The sequence below is a fragment of the Equus przewalskii genome, chromosome 18 (assembly GCF_037783145.1).
Source record: "Equus przewalskii isolate Varuska chromosome 18, EquPr2, whole genome shotgun sequence".
Classification (NCBI taxonomy): domain Eukaryota; kingdom Metazoa; phylum Chordata; class Mammalia; order Perissodactyla; family Equidae; genus Equus; species Equus przewalskii.
This window is the reverse complement of record NC_091848.1, coordinates 9,692,370-9,716,526: the sequence shown is the minus strand read 5'-3', so window position 1 is coordinate 9,716,526 and position 24,157 is coordinate 9,692,370. Positions and strand designations below refer to the sequence as shown.

At 37.7% G+C, this 24,157-nt stretch overlaps 1 protein-coding gene across 14 annotated transcripts in view; it reads left to right on the top strand.

Annotated features, from left to right (window-relative positions):
- The window catches only part of ZBBX (zinc finger B-box domain containing), a 140,108-nt gene extending 121,487 nt beyond the window's left edge, over positions 1–18,621 (top strand). For all 14 annotated transcript variants that reach the window (XM_070582180.1, XM_008516231.2, XM_070582185.1 and 11 more), the window contains 3 exons: positions 5,032–5,289; positions 15,041–15,179; positions 16,940–18,621. In XM_070582180.1, coding sequence (XP_070438281.1) covers positions 5,032–5,289; positions 15,041–15,179; positions 16,940–17,066 — 524 coding nt within the window. In that variant the 3' untranslated portion in view covers positions 17,067–18,621. The remainder of the gene's footprint in view (positions 1–5,031; positions 5,290–15,040; positions 15,180–16,939) is intronic.
- The last annotated feature ends 5,536 nt before the right edge of the window (positions 18,622–24,157 follow it).

The window sequence follows — 24,157 nt, the reverse complement described above, 5'->3', positions numbered from 1 at the left end:
TCTTCATTTCTGATTGTTTCTTTTTTGTATTTTCCAATTCTTTGTTGATGTTCTCACTGTGTTCATCCAGTCTTCTTCCCGTATCAGCTAGCATCCTTAAGAGTTTTTGTTTGAATTCTTTGTCAGGTAAATTGCTTCTTTCTCTTTCATTTAGTTCTTTTTCTGGGTTTTTGTCCTGTTCCCTGGCTTGGAATGTATTCCTTTGCCTCCTCATTATGACTCTTTCTCTGTGCTTATGGCTATGTATTAGGTGAGTCAGATATATCTTCCGATCTTGGAGAAGTGTCCTTATGTAAGAGAAGCTTTTTGAGTCTCAGCAGTGTGCTTCCCTCTCATCACTGGTCCAAATGATCCAGGAGTGACTCTCCTGTTTGGGCTACTTGTGTCCTTCTGCTGTGGCAGGGTTGTGCTTACTCCAGGGACCCAGGGAGTCTCGTCTTTCCCTCCCTGACCAGCTGTTTGTGACTTGGGCTTGGGGAGCCTCAGAACCGTTGGCTGAAAGGTCTAATAGCACACTCCTGTTTCAGTTTTCCTGTTAATTGAGTATTTACCCAGTCTACCTGGTTGCTAAGCTCAGGGGCTTACAGTTGCTGTAGGCCTCAGGCCTGCAAGGCTATTGTCAGCTCTCTTAGGATTGCAGCTGAGTGGGGCTGGCCCTAGGCATGGGAGCTCCCAATTGTTTCAGGCTTTTGAAGGTAGAGTCAATCCTTTTTGTGGCTGATTGTGAAGCACAGGTCTTCTGCTACTGATAAGCCCCACCCTGCCACAGGCCCACACACAGTGTCAATACAGCCCTGGTCTGTGCACACTTCCTGACCTCCTGGAGCATACCCAGTTGCCGAACTGCAGAGGCCCTCCACCTCACCACCAATGGCCCCCACAGTTCACCTAGTACTCACACAGGCCCTGCCCCACAGACGTGGACACACTCACCTGCCTGTAGAGGATCAAGGCTCCCAGTCTATGCAGGCCAACAAGCAGACTGAGGACTTGCTGTTGGGTGGGGCTGGTCTCTAGGCTGGGTTTCCTGCCCTGGCTAAATTGGATTAAATCTGCACTCTAGTGGGTGTGGCAGACCCCTGGGCTATCATGCCAGGGGAAGAACTTCAATGGCATCTGCCAGCCTCTGTGTCAGCACGCCTGTATTAGGTCTCAACAAATGGCTGCCACCAAAGTCTCAGTCTCTGGAGAGATATCTCTTCTCACCGAGATCCACCCAGAGCCTACCAGGTGAGTTTCTTTTCATCAATGGACTGTGCAGCTGCCTTTTTGGCAATTTTAGGTTGCTCTCTGAGATGAGTGAGTTTGTGCACGTGCCCTTTAAGAGCCAGGTTTTTTCTAGCTTTCCTCTGATAGCTTTTCTAGGGGTATCCCCAGTTGCAGTTAAGAGGCAGGAAGCCAGATAGTAGGACACTCGTCTCAGTTGTGCTGAGTCTGAAGGATGCTTATAGCGGTAATGTACCCCCACCTCTCCATACTTAGGGCAGCTCCCGCCAGCCAGCTGTGAGGGTCCACGGTTCACAAAGGTGGCTTTGTTCTCTCCAGAAGGAAGTTCTGCCTCTTCCACCGCAGTCATGACTGTACCTTGTTGTGGGGGTTCTTTTTATTCAATTTTCAGTTTTCTCTCCAGGGTAATTTTTCCAAGAATAGTTGTAACCTGGCTGTGTTTGTGTGACGAGGTCAGTTCAGAGTCTGCCTACGCCATTAGCTTGATGAGATCTCTCATTAGTCACTTTTGAATACGCTGATCCCAACACAGTGCCTGGCAGTTTTGGGATTTCAAAATGATTTGAAAATTAAATTGGATTGGGTATTAATTCATAGGTTCTTAGAGTTGAGGGGATTTGAGACATCATTCTAACTCCTTAATTTTATAGGTGAAATATGAATTTTTATATCTCAGGTCACAGGCTGGTTTCTAATTCAGTAAGACTAGACAATAAGTTTCTACTAAACCATGCTGCTAAATAAAATTTCCATGTATGTTTCAAGAACTCTTAGAATATACATTTTTCTTTTTCATGTATAACTTCTCAGTAAATCACACAGTGGAGCAAGAATATCAAAAGAGAAAAATGTTTTGCAACTTTTATTCAGGAATAAAATATTGGGTCCTTTGATCAGAACATTGTTATTGAAACACTATGTAAAAAGCTTGTTGCTCTGCTTATGTTTCATCCACTTCTAATGTTTATACTTAGAATTGCAATAACAATTATTGTTGTATTAAATACTGTTCAGTGAGTGATTCAATTTTTCATGTCCTTATCAGCATTCTTATGTCCATTGATATAACCCAAAGCACCCTTTTATTCTATCTTCCCAATATTTGGCTTGGTCTCATAATCATAGAGCACATATATTCTTTAGCTAATACCAAGGACAATTTCTTTTGTTATATTTAGAGTGTAACTGTGATCAATGTTAACCTATAATTTCCTAAGATTACGTTGCCAGTGATGGCACAAGTTACTCCAAAATGAATTTATGCTTTTAATCTACAAACTGGACTTTTAAAAAATTACAGAATGATCCCTTCAATCCTGGAATTTTTCATTAGTGCCAGCCTTCACTGTGTTTCAAATCTTAACCCTAGCAATGACATTAATAAGCTTATACAGGAAACATTAGAGGGAATGACATACTCTCATGAATGAACTAAATAAATAAATCAGATCAAGGACTAAACTGAAGGCTCTTCTGTCTCTTTCTATGTTTTAGTTACTTTCAATTACACTTTGAACTTCTTTCCAGTAAGAAAGATGGTCTGTCTCTTTGCTGTGTGCTAAGCATAAGTCCAACCCACCCCCAGTGTACATTTTTTTTGTCAGTTGGGATCAATTAACCTCTAACACTGTGGCAACCAGATGTTGTTAGAAGAGTTCAGCAAGTGTTTGTACTCTCCTGAATTTTCCGAAGGGCATCTGCATTATGTCAAATTTTTCTCACCTCATATTTGCCTGTGTTGGCAGAAGTCCAGCTCTTTCATCTTCCATTTGTTTGTTTTATTTTAATAAGAGTTCTAAGTTTCTTTTATTTTTACTTGACTGAGACAATGCACAATACAGATAGAAGGGTATGATTTTCTCCATAGATCTGAAAGTTTCAATTTATGTAGTTGAACCACTGTTATACTCACTGACCTGTGTTTTGACTATTGCTGTTCTGACCACTGCTTCAGGATGCAGAAATGGAAAGTTGCTTTATTTGATGGCTGTGAATAAAATATTGATTATTTACATACTACAAGAGGGAAATCATTCCAAATTTTAGCATTAAAATAATTCCTAGGGGGGCCGGCCCCGTGGCCGAGTGTTTAAGTTCGTGTGCTCCACTGCAGCAGCCCAGGGTTTCACTGGTTCGGATCCTGGGTGTGGACATGGCACCACTTGTCAGGCTACATTGAGGTGGCGTCCCACATGCCACAACTAGAAGGACCCACAACTAAGATACACAACTATGTACTGGGGGGATTTGGGGAGATAAAGCATAAAAAAAAAAATATTGGCAACAGTTGTTAGCTCAGGTGCCAATCTTAAAAAAATAATAATAATTCTTAGGGATATTTACATTTATTTTTCTTAAAGCATAGGCACATTTTTATCAGTTATTTTTCTTCAGAATTGTCTCTGAATGCAAATAGACACAAAAAGGTCAGAGTCTTATTTTAATTTATTCATAATTTCGTTCCAACAAAAATTGTTTTCAAAATTGATTTCTGAAATGTTCATTAAAATTGGTGCCCTTTGGGACTTACCTTAGTCAGTTTTAATTGCTTAAATAATTACGTACTGCATTAAGATTCTTCTTAGGGTACTGGCTACATTCAAAGGAGATCTTTTACATTAAAAAAAAAGACAAACTCAGTAGTTTTTAATATTGAGACATGACAGCTGTCTGTAGCTACTCTTCTGAGTTTTACATTTTCCTCTGAGTCAATAGAGTGGGCATAATATTATATGGCGTATGTTCAGTCAAATGATGATTTTTATGTTAATGACAATGCATTTCTTTAAAGAATCCAATATTTTACACAAAGTAAATTTGTGTTAAGGGAATGCAAGGTTATCTTATAAATTATTTATATTTAATATATATATACTTAGCTAAATCAGAACAATGATTCAGTACATTTAAAAATATATCTGCACTACGAATTTCTAAATTTGTACCTTAAATATTCCCTTGGCCTTTATTAAAGGATCTTGTGAGCAATACCAAATGATGTATATATATACATATATATATAGTTATGTTGTGTTAGAGTAAGATTTGAAGGGGTTTCTTTTTCCTACTATGAAAGAAACATACATGCTGAAGAAACCAACTAAATCAACCTTTGAAATAGGTCAAGACAAAATGATGACTGCCTTAGTGAAACAAAGTAATAACCTGGCTTAGATGTGTGCTTCTGGAACTTTTCCAGTAAAGTACCCTATAAAGCAGCAGAGAGTCAATTCAGGAAAATGAGAGATGTGATCTCAGTTCCTTTAAAGCTTGTGTTTTTCTAAAAGATTTTGCATACTAGCCTATTTTTTCTCCATATTTGTTTTAATAGAAAAATATTACATATCATCAAGTAAATTGGTTCACTAAGAAGTGGTACCATGTTTATCCTAAAGGTTTTTTCTCTAACAAGTCACAGTGTGGTATCGTTCTAGAATTTAAGAAACTTGGCACAGTGGTTGGCTATGGGATAGATTATAAGATTGGGTGTTGAATTGTTCTGGAATTGACTTGGTTTACAGATGATTTTGCTCTAGTTAATATTAAAATTAGTTTGTCCTTTTCTGAATGTAGAGAAATTAGGGGAAAATAACCCAGAACCGTTCTTTATGACATAGCAAAAGTGACTTGAGATTAACAAATTGTGGTAAACCAGAATGGATGATAATGTAAAGTTCACTTTCTCATAAACTCTGTTGCATGAATTTTACTGCCCTAAGTTCACAGACTGGTATTTTGTATCTTTAAGCACTCGTTCAGAGTTTTAAAAACAGTTGATTTCAATTTTTTCATTTTTCATTTTAGGTCAGACATCACAGAGACCTTCAATGGCAAATTTACCACTTTCCAACTCTGTTAAAAGAAGCTCCAGCTGCTTTTCCTCCCCTCGTCCTCGATCAAGAAGTGCAGCTGCTCGATCATTATCTAGAGCTGCTTCTGAAATTTCGGAAATTGAATACATTGATATTACTGACCACAATGAGCCTTTCTTAGATGGCACTGCTGATCAACAAACCTTAGACAGTTTGGAAAAAGAATTAAATGTGATGAGAAATCTTGCAGGTAATACTATTTTTTTTTTCAGTGTACACAATGTTAACTCAGTCTTCTGCCTGATTCTTCATATTGTGCTCCAAAAAAACAAGCCTTTCTCTTTCTCTCTTCATACGATCAACTTTTTTTGTCTGTTTTCTTGGATATCCTGTGATATCACCCTGAAAATGTCATAAAATATGTGAATGCCCAGCCACACCAGAGGTAGTCCCCTTAGCCCACATGGTACGCAGTTAAATTGCGGCATAAGGACCTTCGTGTGGACAGATAAAATTTTTTTTCTCCTTTCTACAAACCGACTGAGTAGCTAATCCCTGTAGCTTTATGAAAGCTACTGCTCAAGACCCTTGTTGGGAGATTGAGCTGTCAGATCTTTTAAAGAAATATTTCTCAAGCTGCCGTGTGTACACAGATCCCCGGAGGATCTTGTTAAAATGGAGATTCTGATTCACTATGCATGGGTGGGGCCTGAGATTCTGCACATCTAACAAGTACCCAGTTGATGCCAGTGCTGCTGGCTGGCAGACCTGTTTGAAGAGCAATTATATTCATGTGTTCTATTTCCTAAACCTCAAAGGATGAAGTCTAGCAAATCACAGCCCTATTCTTGAACATGTAAAGATCTGGTTCAGTAACAGAACGTCAGGGGAAATAGTCCTCTTAATTTTCATCAGAAAGTTGTTCATGCAATTTGATAGAAGCCAGCTGCAGATCCAAGAGGCAGGCCAGAAACCTCTAGGCTTGTGTATTCCACACATGCTCCTCCCTTGTTTTTTTTTGCTTTTGTTCTTTTTTAGTAATATCCCCCCTTTTTCACCTTAGAATAGTGACTTTGCTATTTTACTGAAAAGAATACATCTTGGTTTTGAAAAATTCAAGCAACACAAAAAAAACACAAAAAAGGAAGCCAAAATCCCCACAAAGTCTTACCACTCCGAAAACAACCATTAACATTTGATAAGCAGCATTTCAAACATCTGTTTATATCTTAAGTATACATATAAGACTATATAGTTAGGAGGATGAATAGATTGAAGGAAAAATAGTAATAATTTTATAAAAAATAGACATGCTCTCTATTTTTTTTTAATTATATATATATTTATCCAACTTAAAAGTTGAAATGAAACTACAGGAAATTGGACATTTTAGATAAGTATTTTTTCACTGCAAAATTGTTAAGTTAAACTATATGAAATTGCCCTTTTGTAGACAAAAGACAGTGGAATATTGTTAATTTTATATGGTCTAACCTGTAATTTTTGCAAATATCCCTTTAAAAACTAAGAAAAAAGATGAAAAGAAACAGTAAGCAATTGAGGCCATTTTTAACTACATGACTTAGTTTTAGACAGTAATGATTAAATCCCTATGGTAAAAGACGAGGACTTATTTCTTACTGTTTTTAACCACATGTGATTGTAGATAGTATTAAATATATTCCTGTTATAGTTATGTTATAATTTTTCATTTTTTCAAGGTTTCATTTTATTTTCTTTTTCCTAGTGAAAATTCATATGGATTAAGTAATCAGCACCAGCACTTTTACTATGACTTCGCAATTAGGGAAATTTTATTTAGATTGATCTCTAGAAGGTTTGATTGTGGCATTCTTGAGAACATCTGTCTTTTATCTTTGTGGTTGATTGACAAGTTAGCTAGATTAATTTAGTGGATCTCATTTTTTTTCCTCTGCACATAGTAGACTTTTCTCTATTGTCTTTGGTCCATGAATATTCTGCAATTAGTCCTTTAGTTTTTATTTTTATTTTTTTTGAGGAAGATCAGCCTTGAGCTAACTGCTGCCAATCCTCCTCTTTTCACTGAGGAAGACTAGCCCTGAGCTAACATCCGTGCCCATCTTCCTCTACTTTATATGTGGGACGCCTGCCACAGCATGGCTTGATGAGCAGTGCCATGTCTACACCCGGGATCTGAACTGGTGGACCCCAGGCCAAAGTTTTTCCATTTAACTTTTGTTTGGTTGAATTTAATTGTCAGTGTTTTCCCCCCAGTAGGGGTCATGGGTGCTCCATTCCTCGAGTGCTTTGCTGTTTGGGAAGGCAGGAATGGCAAAGGGGCTGAGGGTAATTTCTTTGTGTCACTTTTCTCTTCAACCTTGTATGTCCCGATTTGTTGTTTTCTCGATCCGCATTCTACTGTGAATAGTTTGAGATCGCCTTGATTTTTGACTCCTCCTCTCTCTTGTATGTGACAGGCTTCTTTCCTGATGGGATATTTGAAATTTTTTTCTGAATCTTTGAAATTTGATAAATGGACCCAGGATTGTGTTTCCACGTCAATAATTAAGCATTTCTTAAAACATAGGGTTCTCTTTCTGTCTGCAAAATAAGTTCTTTATTTTCAGAGAAATTTTCTATCACATATTTGAATTGCTTTTCTGTTCCATTTGTCTTTCTCCTGCTGAGAAACCTATTTTGTCTATGTTGGATCCTCTTTGTACAATGTATTTAGTTATATTTTCTGCAACTGTTTTAACCAGTTTTTATTTTCTTTTGCGTTTACTATGATTATCTCAAGCTTGACTATTATATCAGAATTTCAATTTTCAGCTGGTTATAGTTCATTCTTTATTGATTGACAATAAATTAGCTCTTTACAGGTATTGCTTTGACATGCTTTTTGGTAATTTTTTACTTTGATATAATTTCAAAGTTACAGAAAATTTGCAAGAACGGAAGAATAGTACAAAAAATGCCAATACACACTATACCAGTTCACTACCTGTTTGTCTTTTGGCCTATTTACATATATGCACGCACGCGCTTGGGCGTGCACATACACACACACACACACACACTGCTCTTTTTTTCTGAACTATTGGAAAGGAAGTTATAAACATCATGACCCTTCCCCAAAATATATTTCAGTGTGTATTTCCCATGAGCAAGGACATTCTCCTACATAATCATAGTACGATGATCAAAATCAGGAAATTTAACATTGATACAATATAATCTATAGTGCATATCAAAATTTTTTGAATTGTCTCAGTGAAGTCCATTATAGCTTGTTTTTTTCTGGTACAGGAGCCAATCCAGGAACAGGTGACCATTTACTATTTTCCTTTGTGATGTCTGATGTATTGTTGGTTGATCTTTGAGATTAGTTTTACTGTTTTTAAAAATGTTGCTTTTGTTATTCCTTTTGTAGCCAAGAGACTTCTGGGAAATTTTCTTATGGTCTTGATCTGTTTTCTACCAGATTGGTCTTTTGTTTAATCATGTTTTGCGTGCTATGGATTCTTGGAGTCTAGTCCGTTTGTTTGCATGGCTAGTTACTGTCCTTTCTTTGTATCTTACGTGCTCAGCCTTACTGTGAGTGGCTCTGCTCGTATCCTCCGTCTTTTCTGGGATAGTGAGCCTGCATTCTCCCTGAAATGCTCTCCGCCTGTCCTGAGATCTGTCAGTCTTCTCTTTGGAGCCACCTTTGTGGGTTGGGTAATGTGCTCTTTTTTGTATCCTGCTGGCTCGAAGGCATGGGGAGGATAGACGAAGAACTGGGAGCTCAGCCTCCTTTGTTGGAGGATCTGGGCTCTCTTGTCTTTTTCTAGATTTATTAAATGCCAAACTTCACTGGACCTGGTTTCCAGTGTGTTCTGTCCCTGTAGGGACACCTACGAGTTTGCAATTTTCTTGCCTCCGCTAAGGTCTTATGGTGGGTATTTAGGGGCTTTAAAAAATATTTCAAATATTTTCTCCTTACTTCCCCTTCACCTGCTTTTCTCCAAATTAATGTGTTTCTGGTGAGACTTGTCAGAACTTTAGATGACTCGCCTTTTGCTGTTACAAGTTTGGTGTGTGTATTGGGGGGGGGGTGGGGGCGTTGGACAGCAGTGCACCTCAGTGAATCTGTTTATTTCTTTGGTTGCCCTTTGTCAAAGTTCATTATGTGAACTTGTATCCTTTTTTCGTTTGGTTCCTTTTATGATTTTATTTTATTTGACTTTTTATTTTTCTGCTTTTTCTATTTATTTCATTAGAGGTTGAAGGAGGAGAGTATATGACCATCTTTACCCATCCATCATTCCTTTGCTTTACTCTAAATTACTAAATGTAAATCTCCTTGGAGGTAATTCTCACATTAAAGATCAATTCTAAAATGAAGCCTGAACTGGATCTAAAAGTATAAGCATACAGTTTTTAATCAGAAAATGAGCACTTCTTATTCTGATAAATTGATGAGTTCCATTATTTACAAATGAAATACAGTACTTTACAAACAGTAGTCTTTTTTTTGTTTCCAACCACTCAGCTTTCCCATTTCCTTTATCACTTTTGATCTAACATGCTTCATTGTTTCCCTATGTCACCCATTTTCTCATACACCAACACCAGTATTTTCACTAGAATACATCACTTTTTGTTTCTGAAAGTGGGCACACACTGCGGATTCTGTGAATGGCTTTTCTGATGGTCCAGGAATAGAACGCAATCACTTCCACACACTTGACTGGGGATGGCTCTCTTTCTGTTTGGAAAGAGTGGCTTTGGATGAGGGCACAGCTTTGAGACACTCACCTGGAGCTGAGGAAGGAAGAGGACGGCACGTCAACTGAATCAACCCAACAGTCAGTGAGGCGACAGATGCTGTGGTGAAATCAGGCCCTATTCTAGAAAATTCACTGAATCTGCACAAGGCTTTTGTATTCTGTTTAGCATCAATGGACAGAAAAATTGCACCCACATTTCACTACTTAACGGTGCCGTTTGGAAAATCGCTTCATGAAGTTTGGTCTCACACAGGCACAGCTACGCAATTCGACTCTTATACAAATGTAAATGTGTTTATATCGCTGTGAAAGCTGCATTTTTGTTAGCAGCAACCTTTCTGACTTGTTTTCTGTTAGCTCTAGGATACGTCCACTTCCTCTAAGTTCTGTGGAAAACAGCCGTGCCAAGGAGCGGGGAGAAGACAAGACAGGAAATAACTACATGAAGTGTCTCTCCTTTGATTCAGATTGCTGTGGCTGATATTGCAGCCATGTCAGAAGCAGGCGGGGCGGGAAGGGCAGGGGACCTGTGTGTGCAGGTTGCAGACACAACTTCCTGCTGCGTCAGGAGATGGGTCAACAAAACAGGTGGTTGAGAGCCAGGCTCTGGGGCAGGAGTCCGGTTTTGGAACTTGAAACCAACCCTTACTAGCTTCGTGATGTTGGATGACTTACTTTCTTAACCTCACTTTGCATCAGTTTCTATATATGAAAGATGGGGATAATAATAGGCTGTATCATAAAATTGTTTGGTGACTGAACTCAGTTATGTACTAAATATTGTATTTATGAAAATTTATTTCTCTTTCTCTCCACACACATACACACACACACTCTTAACAGTGCCTAGCATAATAAGTCCTGAAAAATCTGTTAAATTATATAAGGAACCAGTGGGTGGAGCTTTCTACATACAGTAAGGTAATGTGCTCATGGTAATTCCAGTTTTTAGTCAGAAACATCTAAAAGCTGTTTCCATTCTAAAACTATGTCTTCTTCTAGACCACTTTGAGGATGACAGTTAGCTATAGTTCTTGCCTTATTCTTATTCCTTCCAGATATATCTTTGTAAATAACACTACAGTCACTTCTTTAAAAAGCTCAACATACCAGGTATAACTTAATTACTAAGGCACTTTGTCAGTTGTCAGATATTGTTCTAACCTGAAGAAATTTGGAAAATATCAGAAGATATGCATTATGAGAAAGTATCAGTAATGATGCACTTTAAAGCATTCAGCTTTTCAGTAGTTAAAAATGACTCATTTGTTTCCAACTTGTTCTGATTTGTGGTTTAAGAGTCTTTGTGGTCCTGAAATTCCCACAGCAATCCTGTGTTTGGGTGGGTCCATAGGTAGTTAACTGAGCCAGGTAATTAAAGAGAGGAAAGTACTTTTTCTTAAACAAAAAAGAATAAAAATCTCCCCAGTCCTAGCAGACGTAGCCATGCTGTCTGTGAAGTGAAATAGTGAGGCAGTGGCTTCCTGAGTGGTTAGAGCCTCTGTTCAGAGGTTGACCATCGAGTAAGATATTAAACTGTGAAAGGGCAATTCAGGATTTGTAGTTAGCAAATTAACTAAATAACTCTTGTAAAGACAGTCAGGTTAAAATGGGCTAGAATGGCAATCTTTTGTGCCTTTGAATTTCAGGAAAAAAGCTGAGTGCTGCATACAAGTGAAAGTCAACATATTAAAAAAAAATTCTGATATAAGGAATATGAAACCACTCAATGAGTAATAATAGTCACTGTTTGTTTTTAGATATGAGGTTGCTCCATTTGCTCTGCATAGCTACCCTGGGAGGTGGTAGGGGCAGGTGCTACTCTTAATCTCCCCTTTGCGGATACAGTAACTGAGGCTCTGGGCGGCGCAGAAACTGCCCCCATCTCCCCTGGGTGCAAAGAAGAGCCAGGCACAAGTCACAAGTCCAGGCAGGTTGGCCCCACTCCTTTGTCTCACTGCCAAATCCTTACTTCAAATCACTATTGTGACTACTTGAAAGGGCGAAGATGCGGGCAGAGTGAAGGTAAAAGGAAGATAGAGGGAAGGAAAGGAAAACAAGAGGCTGAGGGCTGGGGTGGGGCTCACAGGTTACAGGGTGAGTGTCCTGGTTGTCACACTTCCTAAATATCTGTACATCATTTGTCCGTTGCTACGCTAGATAGTCCTTTAGAAATTTTTGTCGTCATTGTTTTTCCTTTTGGTTCCTTATTGGGAAATCACCTATCTGCTTTGTTTCCATTCTTTGAAATCTTTAACCTGTTTCTTTGGTTCTTCCTTTCATCTTTCCTTCATTTTCTTTATTTATATGAGCGTTCTTTCCCTGTGGGATAAAGTTTTATGTATGTGTTTTAAATGACTTGAGTTTTAGAAATATACCTTAGAACTTTGCATTTTAGTCAACTTTCCCCCTTTGTCTAATTCATTATTATTGTATTTAAGAGATTCATCAATGATCCGAGAACATACAGTCTTACTCTAGGGATGGAAAACTGACTCGACAGTTATAAAGTAAAATTTCCAGTATAAATGTCAATCCAGTCTTCCCTAGTCCTGTGTGAAAAAAATCAGGAGACTTAAGTTTTTGGACAATTGGCCTTTTAGGTTTAACACTAACCTGCAATAAGGTTTTTGTAAGCAATTTTATTTTTCTGTGCCTTGAAAATCAAGTGATGTCACCTTTGCTCCTGTTAACTTCCCAAGGTATTCTGAAATATAACTTTGAGAATTAACAGTTATACAAAAATAGCCCCATTCTGTTTGTACAATCTGAATTAACTCTGTGCTCATTCAGTGAGGACTCAAAGGCTAACAGAGGTTGGATACCTCTCCTGGTGGTATTCTTTAGGTCTAAGCACCGCTATTGGGTTTCATTACTGTAGTTCTACTCTAGATTTTCCAAAGCCTGAACTGACTACTTTCCAACGGGTAACGTTCCCTGTCATTGGGGCATGTTAAGGTATTTGCATAACTATCTTCTTTTACCTTGTGGAAAAATAGCAGAGAAGATAGTAGCCTAAAGCTAAAGAATTAGATCCTGGAGCATAGTTATTGGTGATATCGGTGAACTAAAAGAGCTCTGGTCTAATTCCAGTTCTTCTACTATGTGGTTGTGTGAATTTCAACAAATTACCGATCTCCTGTGGGCCTTCAGTTTCCTAATCTCCCACAAGTGGGAACTGAACAAAAATGCTGGCTGAGGAATCTGGTTTTTCCCAAAATTAATCTTCTATAGAGCTCCCAAAGTTAAATGAGACCAAGTTAAGCTGTCTTGATTGCTTTGGGGTGGTGGGAGCAGGAGCCTCATCTCTGAGTACCGAATTTATCGGTGTATCGTAATTTGAAAGTCACTGGGATAAATAATTTAAAGGGCACTTCCGGTTGTAAATGTATCGAAGCCTTCTTGAAGCAGGAGTAATAATCTAAGTTACTTTGAGAAGAGAAATCTGCTTGCTCAAAGACTTCCAGTTAACACTAAGCACTAAAAAAAACCCAACTCTCCAGTAAAGTGTAGAATGCATGTAGTTTGGTGTTTGGTCCTTCTAATCAGGAGGCTATTTACTTGGCACTTTCATAAGAGTGAAGGAAAGAATAGCACCCAGTAATTTTAACAGTTGTAAAGTCATCATGGCATAATCTTATGTATAAGTTCGATGGCTGTTGCAACTTTGTCAATGACAAAAAGAAGGCATTAATACAGTAATCATATTTATTATTATACTTGACGTATTGGTAGTTTATATAAAGATATGTTTGCTTATACAGATCTTCATCAACTTATGATGGGATTACGTAGTAATAAATCCATCATAAGTTGAAAATATTGTAAGTTGAAAATGCATTTAATATACCTAGCCTACTAAAGATCATAGCTTAGCCTAGCCTCCCTTAAATGTGCTCAGAACAATTACGTTAGCCTACAGTTGGGCATAATCTTATAACGCAAAGCCTATCTTATAGTAAAGTGTTGAATATCTCATGTAGTTTATTAAACAATGTGCTGAACGTGAACAACAGAATGGTTGTCTGGGAACAGAATGGTTGGAAGCATATGAGTTGTTTACCCTCGTAAACACATGGCTAACTGGGAGCTGCGGCTCACGGCTGCTGCCCGGCATCACAAGAGAGGATCCTTAGCGTGGGAAAAGATCAAAATTCAAAATTCAAAGTGTAGTTTCTACTGAGTATGTACTGCTTTCACACCATGGTAAAGTCAAACAATCATTAAGTCACCTGTGCATTTGCTTCCTTAACTTGCACTCTTTGTCCTGACCTAGGCAGACTCATAGGCCAGTTCCAGGAGAAGGGCAACGCTTCCCCCTTTCACATACAAATGGCTATTTTCTGCCCAAACAAAGCAAGGAGGCAGAAAAAGAAAGGGCAGCTTTGTCAAGACTAACCTTTGCCTCAGACTGTGTTGGGGTAAAGCTTTTATTTCTTAGAAGGCAAAAGAGATAATAAAGTGGTTAACACTCAGACAAGTTGAGTTGTGCACTATTCAAACTTTAAAGAAGATCACTTGATTTTCTTTGGAATTTTGTGAATTCTCAGGACATTTGACATTTTTCTTAAGTATAATGTATACCATGTAGTATCACTTATGTGTGGAATCTAAAAAAAGCTGAACTCACTCACAGAAACAGAGACTGGAATGGTGGTTGCTGGGGCCTGGGGGGTCGGGGAGAAGCGGAGATGTTCAAAGAGAACGAACATCCAGTTATAAGGTGAATGAGTCCTGGGAATCTAATATACAGCATAATGATTATAGTTAATAATATTCTATTGCATACTTGAAAGTTGCTAAGAGAGTAGATCTTAAATGTTCTCACCACAAAAAAGAAATGGTAATTGTGTGATGTGATAGAGATGTTAGCTAATGCTGTGGTGGTAATCATTTTGCCATATTTGAGTGTATCAAATCAACACATTTTACACCTTAAATTTACACAATGTTGCATGTCAATTATATCTCTATTAAACTGAAAAAAAAAAATTGGGGAATTTACCAAAAAAAAATCTACATGATTAAAGTGATTTGATATCCAGACTCTAATTTGGAATCTCAGATCAAATTTACCTCACACTCTGCCCACCCCACAGACATTAGAAAATTGAGTGATGATTAAAAATCTGTGCTCACTTTCCTCATGCTGCTTGTAGTTTCCTCTGGATAAACTTTCAGCACCATGTGCTGTGCATTTGTTTCTTGAATTTATGTGCTGACAATGCATGAAATAAAATGTTTCAGATCCTTCAGAAAAACTTCACTGCCTAACCTCAGAAGAGTTAGCAGCCTTCAACAACAATTCGCTGAATGTAAGTCAGACTACCCTGGATTTCCTTAAGACCTCACGTGCGAGGGGTGCCTGTGGAGATGAGGACCTGAGGTAGGTTAGGCCTGCAGCTTATATGTAAAGAGAGTAGACAGTAAAAATTTTGACAAGCGCCAACTAGTTATCTTTACTATATGAAGAAAAATTGTCCTCATGTGTGTACTTTATATGGCCATTCTTTGTAAAATGTTTGGGTCCTTTGCTGACCTATTATCAGGATTTAGTAAAAGGCTTATGAGGGTGTTACTTTAATGTGAAGAGATAATTCTCTGCTGCACACTGTGTGACAGAAAAATGAAAAGACATTTGGAATTTAATAATCCTTCAGCATTTCTTCTTATATTGAAAAACAATTGTCTTATTTGCATTAATTAAGCTAATAAGTTCCATAAATATGCATTAATGAAATCGTAAAGTAATAAAGTTTTCAGAATAGAATATTGAGAAGTTTCTTTCTTGAAATCGAGTCTAGATTGTTAATGATAGGGTATTTAATCTGTATCATTTCATTCTTTCCTCACAAAAGATGAGAACATTTAGGGATGCTGATCGGTTTATAAGGAACATAGGTTATACTAATAAATGCTTCAGAAAAGTAGTCTACCATGTCAGACTACTATTGACATACTTGCATTTCTTGAAAAAGGAGGAGAAGGGTCCCTTCTAGAAGGACTAACATAAATGTAAAATAAAAATCCATTGGATTGTAAATTCCTTTCGTTTCTAGTCTAATATTGCAGTAAAAGGGAATCAAGAGTCTCTTAGTCTGCCTTTCTGAAAGAGGAAACCGTTTAGCTGTGGTTCTTGGATTTTTGCATTTCTAACGCCACTTACATTTTTAAAAAAGAGGGATCAATGTAAAGTTGCTATCTTTTCCTTTAAAATGTCATTAAAAACAAAGTAACTAAACCTTCCACATCCTCTCACCATTGTTTCATTAAAGAAAGGACATTTAATATTAAAAGTATAAGGGGAACATTCTAACAGAGCTTTAAAATTAAAAATATCATGAAAAAGTCCTTATTTTCTCTTCTCTTCTTAGACCAGGGAAAATTTTCTATCACGGATATACACTGGTCCACAGACCAGAGTTTAAAGAACTGCTGGTTTAGCCTGTGTTGGGGATAAAAAAGGACTCAAAGAGCAGTTATATCCATCACGGGGTGAAGTATTTTATATTATTTAGTGGCGTACATGGGCTGAAAATCTAGATAACTTGTACCAAAGAATCTGAAATTATGCAGGCTCCTCTCTGTTCGCCCACGCTGCCTCTTCCCAAACTCCAGACACCTGTGTGCTAGAGGTTCCACCGCTCCCCTCCACAATGAAACACAACAAAATAAAACAAATAATTGCTGTCATTAATTTTGGTTTCGACCTATCTTCACTGGCTATCCACAACGTCCTAATTTACTGTACACAAAAGAGGTGATTTATCTGGCAGTCTGTTCATTGGGATTGTATTAAACAGTGAAGGTAATGATGAATGTTCTTAATGATGACCCTGAGGCTCTGCAAGTTTCTGAAGTGCCTTCTGAATCATTAATGAAAGACACAACCAGAGACCATAAAATCTTCTCTCCTTGGTTCCACTGTGGCTTCATTTCTTGGGAGAGGGAGAATGATGATAATTTTTCATTAAAAGGAGGCTTGGTATATTGGACACATTGAAAATGATGGCCCCGGTCTGAGATGGCCTGCTCATATCTGCCTGTCTCCAATGACTTCAATGTATGGAGTATTGATCAGAAGATAATTGAAGAGTTGAAACTTGGTTCTGTATATTGTGTATTGATCTTTCAATGTATTTCCAGCTCTTCTGAAAAAGATACCGAAATTCAGTCTTCGCTGACACTTTCTGAGAGCAGCACAGATGAGGAGGAAGAAGATTTCCTTGACAAGCAACATGTCATCACACTTCCATGGTCAAAGAGTACTTAAGGATATTTGCTCATTACTGTTTCCATTTTACACCCAGAGTAAAACAAACAACTGAAAATGCAACCAAGTGATTACCTGCCCAAGAGATCTTGATTATTAATGTCTCTGATATTTCCAGGTTTACAGACTAATAAAAGTTACTGAAATTATAAGTTTAAGGGATTTTTCTTCCAAATGATATATTATATGTCAAACACTAATCTATATTGCAGATCATATTAGTAAAATTTGGTGAATTTTAAAAAATAACAGTTATAGCTGTGTCTCTAGAATCTACCATAGGATAGAACATGATTACATTTGAAGTGATATTTAATTGTTAAATTATATTTTAAATAATTATGTCATCAATAAGAGGGTATATTTGATGGCCAAGTCATATTTGGCAGTAGCATTAATTGTGCTTGGCATCCATTTTTTACTTTGGTAATTACAGTTTTCTTTTCTGTTAGTGTTTTTGACATTTATAGAAGTTCTGGTAGCTTCAAAAGTTGCTGCTAGAAGAGAAAAAGAGGAACCTAAATAAAGTGGTTGTAATACTTGTAATTCTCTGTTCTAGTAAAACATGGAAAAGGCCCCAAAAGAGTTTTATTTTGGGTGAGTCAGTACGATGGTTAATTTTGTGTGTCAACTTGACTAGGGTATGGTACCCAGATATTTGGCCAAACATTATTCTAGATGTTTCTGCAAAGATAGTTTTTAGATGAGATTAACATTTAAATCAATAGACTTTGAGTAAAGCAGATTGCCCTCCACAATGTGGGTAGGGTCTCATCCCATCAGTTTGAAGGCCTTAATAGAAAAAGACTGAAGGACTCCAAGGAAGAAGGAATTCTGCTTTCAGACTGCCTTGGGACTCAAACAGCAACATCAGCTCTTCCCTGGGCCTCCAGCCTCCTGGGCTGCCCATAGATTTTGGATTTGCTAGCCTCCACAATTGGCTCTGTTTCTCTGGAGAACCATGACTACTACAGTCAGTTTGAAGGACCATTGTGACAGCCAAAGAAAATAACACACTTGGAAGAGTTTTGCTAGTCCTGGGTAGTAATAGATCGTGGGGTCGGTGGTGGTCAAGGTTTTACATGATCTTGTAATTCAAGGGCTTAAAAAAGAGCAGAAGAAGACATGGGGGGGATACTTTTATAGATGTCACTTTGTGACATTTTAGGACAATTACCTCTTAAGGAATTTGTTGACTTAGAAAAACATCCCTGCGGGTTGGTTATGCCATCACCACAGCATAGTCATATCTTAGCGTTCAAACTCTTTTGTCGTCTCCATAATTCTGGGTAGTAATCCCTTTTACAAGACTGATGGTGGTTTAGTGTAAATTTATCTTTGATACTTTGTCCATTGCGTCAGTAAATTGTATTGGCATCATACCCACGTCCTCTACTGATGCTAGAAAATGATGAAGAGACCTATGGCCATTTCTATATCTTTTAATATAAAAATGCTCTTTGTTAAAAATGATTAACATAAGTGAACAATAAGCAATCAGAAAAGCCAATCATATTATCAGAATTTTCAAAAGAAATAAATACCTTAAAATTAAGAGTGTGACTCCTCAATTATTTTTACCATCCTCTTAGCACTTCCTCTGTCACAATCCCACAGAGAAGAGGGTGAGTCACCCTTGAAGCTTCATCATTTGTGTCAAAAGCCCTCTGGCATCCCGTCCTGAGGCTGCTAGCTTTCTGAATTTTAGTATCTGTAGTTAAAATGGGGCTTGCTGTTCACCTCTTAGGATAGGAAAAGATCTTATTTTCCTTTCCAGCATGTCTGCTCAAGTTTAAAGTTTCTTGACTCTCCCTACCCTCTTTTGCTCTAAGGCATCTTTCTTTTCCCTTCTGATGAAGAAGAAAATTGTTTCTCTGGGTACAATTTATAAAACTCCAGTGTGTTTCTTAAACAAAGTGGAAGGGAGTGTTGCCCTATTCTTGTTAGGGAAGTAGGACCACTATTATTTCTTCAGTGTATTCAGTCATAGCTTGAGTCTTTTATGAGCTAGCTCAGAAAGAGATTTCAGAAGATGCCATTACCTTTTACAATGTAAGAATTTTTAAACAAAAGTTAAGCTGATAATTAGTGTCATCAGTGCATTTCTGGCAAGACTTTGAGATAAGGAGTGTACTATTGACATTGTCATTTGACTTCCAATATGACTTCAGAATTAAATATGAGGGTCCCCTGTGGCAGAGCAAAGTAGACCCCCTTTTGCCTTTATTTGCTTCCCGTAACCACACATTTAGAAAATTTCCTTAATTCCTTTGCCATTAGTCTAACGAGGAGATAAGAACTAAATAGGATTAGAGCCTTTGCCTGAAGCAGCTTCAATGTGTTCTCTCATTTTGAAGCTCAAGCTTAAAATCTCAAAGGCATGCACCTAGTTCTGACTGTGGAGTTGAGAGAATTTCAGACAGTCCAGAGGAATCACGACCATATTCCTAGTACTAGAGTTAGCAGTGTGTCTCTAGCAACTATCTGACAAAAGATCACATGACTTTCCATGCATGTTGAGATTTAGTAGTTTGGTGGTGTAACAGCCATATGAAATGCTATAATTTTATGGCTCTGGACATACGCATGATGAAAACAAATTGACATTATAGTTTATACTTTTAATATGTTGTTTGACGTTCATTGAAGTCATTGACATCTTGCACACTCTGAGTATGTCACACAACACAACAATGAATGTCACAAAATGGCTCTCTCTCTGTAATAGGGCACTGGGATATTTTAAATAATGCCTTGATGCAGAAGGTTCAGAAAAAACATTTCTCTTTGTCCCTATGATTCATTTGTTGGAAAGATCTTGAGTAAAGCTTATCTCATCTTGATTTTGGCCACATGCTATTTCTCATTTCTAAGGTCTCAGACTGTACCTTCTCAATGAGATTCCTCTAAGTTTTATCTAAATTAACTCCCCTTGCCCCATTTCCTATCTTCTTTCTCATGTCATCCTACTTTTTACTTCATAGCACTTATAGTTATTAACTTATTTGTGTGTTTTTTGAAGGTGTGTCTCTCAACCATACTGTGAATTTCGGTATAGCATGGATTATGTCTATTTGTTCAGCACTGTACACTTGGCCCCCAGCATATGCTGAGCTCAGACTGGCTGGTCATTAGTAATGAATGAATAAATGAATGAATGAATGTTCAGGATGCAACTGATAAGCTGTCTCTTCCCAAGGGGAGACAGTATGACACATGTAGTGAGAGAAGCACAGAATATCAGTTTACACTATTTACTAACTGACAGATCACTTATTTGAATGTGTTTCCTCATCATGAAATGACAAAAACAATATTGATTTTACTTAGCTCAAAGGGATGTTGGGAGAATCAAATGCAGTAATGAACGCAAAAGTACATTTGGAACTGGAATGTGCTGTGCCATGCTTATTATCATGACTTTTATAACTTTAATCTACAATCATTGAACATACAGACAAATTAATGGATGGATCCATTAATGAATTTAGGATCAAGTTGACATAAATGGTCCACAAAAATCACTCAATATTAAAAGTGGAGAATACTTTTAGTGAGTTGGACAATTAGATTGAAAGATGTATAAAGCTAGTATTTATGTTGCAACCTAAATACGTAAATTTATTTTATTAAAAATCTTTCTGAAACATTCTTCCCTATTTTTATATATTTCTTCTATCATGTGCAAATTCAGAGTTTTTAAATATTAAAATTGCTCTGGTACTTTATAAACACGCCGTGCATCATACTTCCAGAGAGGAGACATTTTAAAAACATACTGTTTATACCTCCCCAAATCTGTTTTTATAGGATATTCTATTTCATCATAATTTTCATCCCTGGTTATTTATTACTAGCCACATTTGCATGAAAGCAATCTTTATTTCCTCAGAGTTCATCTGTGCCTGTAGTTTATCCCCCACCTAAAGTCATAATTCTTTGTTAGTGACACCCTGATTGTTTGCTGGGTAAATGATTATGATGTTGCAAACAGGATTATGACTTGAGCTGAGGAATAACCAGGAGGCATAGATTAACTCTAAGGAAATAAAAATTCTCCTCTTTTAATGCAAATGCCTTCCATAGTTAAGGGAAAGGAGAGGATATTCCTAATGTTCTCCATGAAGTGACAGTTATGTTTAAAATGAAAAGAATTAATTGATTGATGGAGTTATCTTCTGTATCTTTTTTCAAATACTTATAGACACTAACAGTTATGGAAAGATAGTTCTGAAAGGGCTGTCTATGTGCTCTTACTTCTAGAAGGAAACTATATGTACTGCTTTCTATCCAGAAAACAAGTATACATTATTCTAAATGCAAATGCTTAGAAAGATTTCCAAGAGGGGAAATGTACTTCCTCCCTATTTTACAATTAACCAAACCTTATATATTCAACATAAATATGAAAGTGATGTTTTAGGGTAAATTTTGATATAATTTCACATTTTTTTAGGTAATTGTCATATTTTTATAGGATAACAGTTTTGTTATTGTTTATTTAAACAATGTCACTGTTCTAAAACAGCTTCTGGACTTATTAAATGAGACCTGCAGGTGCAGGTGGGAGATGAACAGATGCCCATTTTGCTTTTCAAAAGTACTCATCACATTTACTTTCTCTTCTGATCACCTATGCCATAACCCTGGAAGAATACCTTGTAAGTGAGTCTACTGAATCAATTAACACCAAATAACCATGGAATAACATAGAAATTTATTTCTCTTGTATGTAAAGTCTGGGAGTAGGCAGTCAAGAGTTAGTATGGTAACTACCTCTTACTATGTTGTTTCCATCCTCTGGGTCACCTCATCATCCAAGATGGTTGTAGATCTCCAGCCATCACAATCTGGGTTCAAGTCATCAAGAAGGGGAAAAGTGGGGAGAGCGAAATAGGTACCTCCCAGCTGAGGCAGCTTCCTGTAAACCAGTCTTCCTGGAAGTCTCACACATCACTTCCGCTTACATCTTATTGGCCAGAACTTAGCCAAGTCTAGATGCAAAGGAATTTGGAAATGTAGTTGCTTAAGGGGGCACATTGCTGCTCAGAATAAAATTGGGGTTGTGTTGCCGGGGAATATGGGGAGAGTGGATACTGAAGGCAACTGGTGTCTCTATCCTAGCCTGTCACGTTATCCTCAGTACTGATCCACAGCTGCTTGCTTTCAGAATATATGCATTTTGAAGTTAATGTGGTTGGAAATATGTGGTAGAAACCAACATTTTGAGATTTAAATAAGTCAAATTTAAGAGACACCTTTAGACTTAAATCACTCAATTTCTTACATGGACCATTCCTCTTTTTTAGTCTGAAAGACATACTTTAGTTACGCAAACATAGACCTCATCATTATTCAGCTTCAAGTTTTCACCTTAGGACTTCTCTTTAAAGTTCAGTCTCTGGGCTGATGTCCAAACTCAATCTGCTTTGGCAAAGACTTTCAATACACTCTGTTAAAAATACTACGGTATGAAATATTTACATCAAATGAATGTTCCAATGTTAGGGTATTTTGAAACCTGTGATGTTGCAAATTTTCACAAGAATACATAGAGAACAAATATAAAATAGTTTCTTCTTATAGGAAAATTGATTAGGACAGTAGAGCCAGAGATGACAGATGGTCTCAGAGATAAAACCCCATGGTTACAGTCTCACATAGCAGTGCTTAAATCCTTTACAGTCCATGTATAAGATGGGACATTAATTGCTTTCAAACTGAGTTCTGGGAACTCTTAGGGTTTCTTGATTTGGGGGAGGAATATGATCGGGGGCTGAATTGCTGAACAAAAGCTTTTATGCTTGAATTTTTTTATATCAGGTTATTTGTAAGGTTGAAGAAAATTCTGCCACAAAAGTTGGAGATCTATGGCCTAGAGTCCTAGAAGAACTCTGGGCCTCCTCTCAGGCCCATGTTCTTAGCTTTATGTTCTCACAGAATGTTATATTGTTAAGATAAGTGACTAGATTTACATCTCTTTGCTGTAAGACCAGACTCCAGAGAACCATGGAAAGAGAAGATAGTTTCTCCTCTTCAATTCACTGAAAGTTATCCAAAAATTATCCAACATTAGGCAGCTGTCTATATTCCTGACTTCTAGTAAGATATTTTTTTCTTCAAGTACGGAAACCCACTCAAGATACTGAAAGTAAAGTGCGTTTATTTTAGTGATAAGTAGAGTTGTGTAAAAATCCAAGAACAGGAACTATAGAAGAGTTGACTTCACAGGAATTGAGGCTTCCTGGACCTGAGGCAGCTCTCCTTCAGGGTGGCTGTGGATGCTCATAGGTTCTTGCTTTTTGGGGAGCATTAGCTCTATTTTTTCCCCTACTGACTGGTGTCTTGTGTTCACCCATAATTTCCACTTATGCCCAAGGATTTCATTTATTATGGTTCATTCAGGCCTCTCACTGCCTCATAGCCTTCCTCTCAGTTCTACTCAGACAACTACCTGTTTCAGTCCCTTGAATTGGTTTTTCAATTCTAAATCCAGAGAGAGAAGTTTTTGTCCAGTTTATATTTTTCAAGCCACACAACATGATAACCTAAGGAGGACCCAGGGCTGGGTTGGGACCCAAGCAATTGTTGCCAGCCCACGGTGAGGGAGGAAGTGGAGAGAGGGAAGAACAATTTCTTGTAAAACATGGCCTCTGTATCTCAGCAGGCCCAGGGCTATGATTTAAGGTAGTCTTTAAAAAGTGAAGTGGATCTGATATGCCACAGACTTCTCTGAAAGACGCTCAGGGAAGAAACTCAGTGTCAAGGGAGAAGGTTTGTAGGACAGAGTTCTAAATGTTGGGAAGGGTGTGAGGAGGGGGACAGTACAGGAAAGGGTATTAAGGGCTGGTGGCACATCAGGACCAGCGTGACTGTATGGGAACAGTTCAGGTAGTACCTCCAGGCTCACACAGCATTAACCTGAAACGCAGGTCCTCTCACTAGACCTCCTCAAAGGCGGTTCTCTCACATGTGGCTCGAGTGTAAATATCACTTCATTCTCAAAGAGCCATTGCTGGAAATGAGTAACCTGGAGCTTCGTCCTAATTTTGTTCTCTAATGTCCTCATCATAGCCACTTTTTCATTTCCA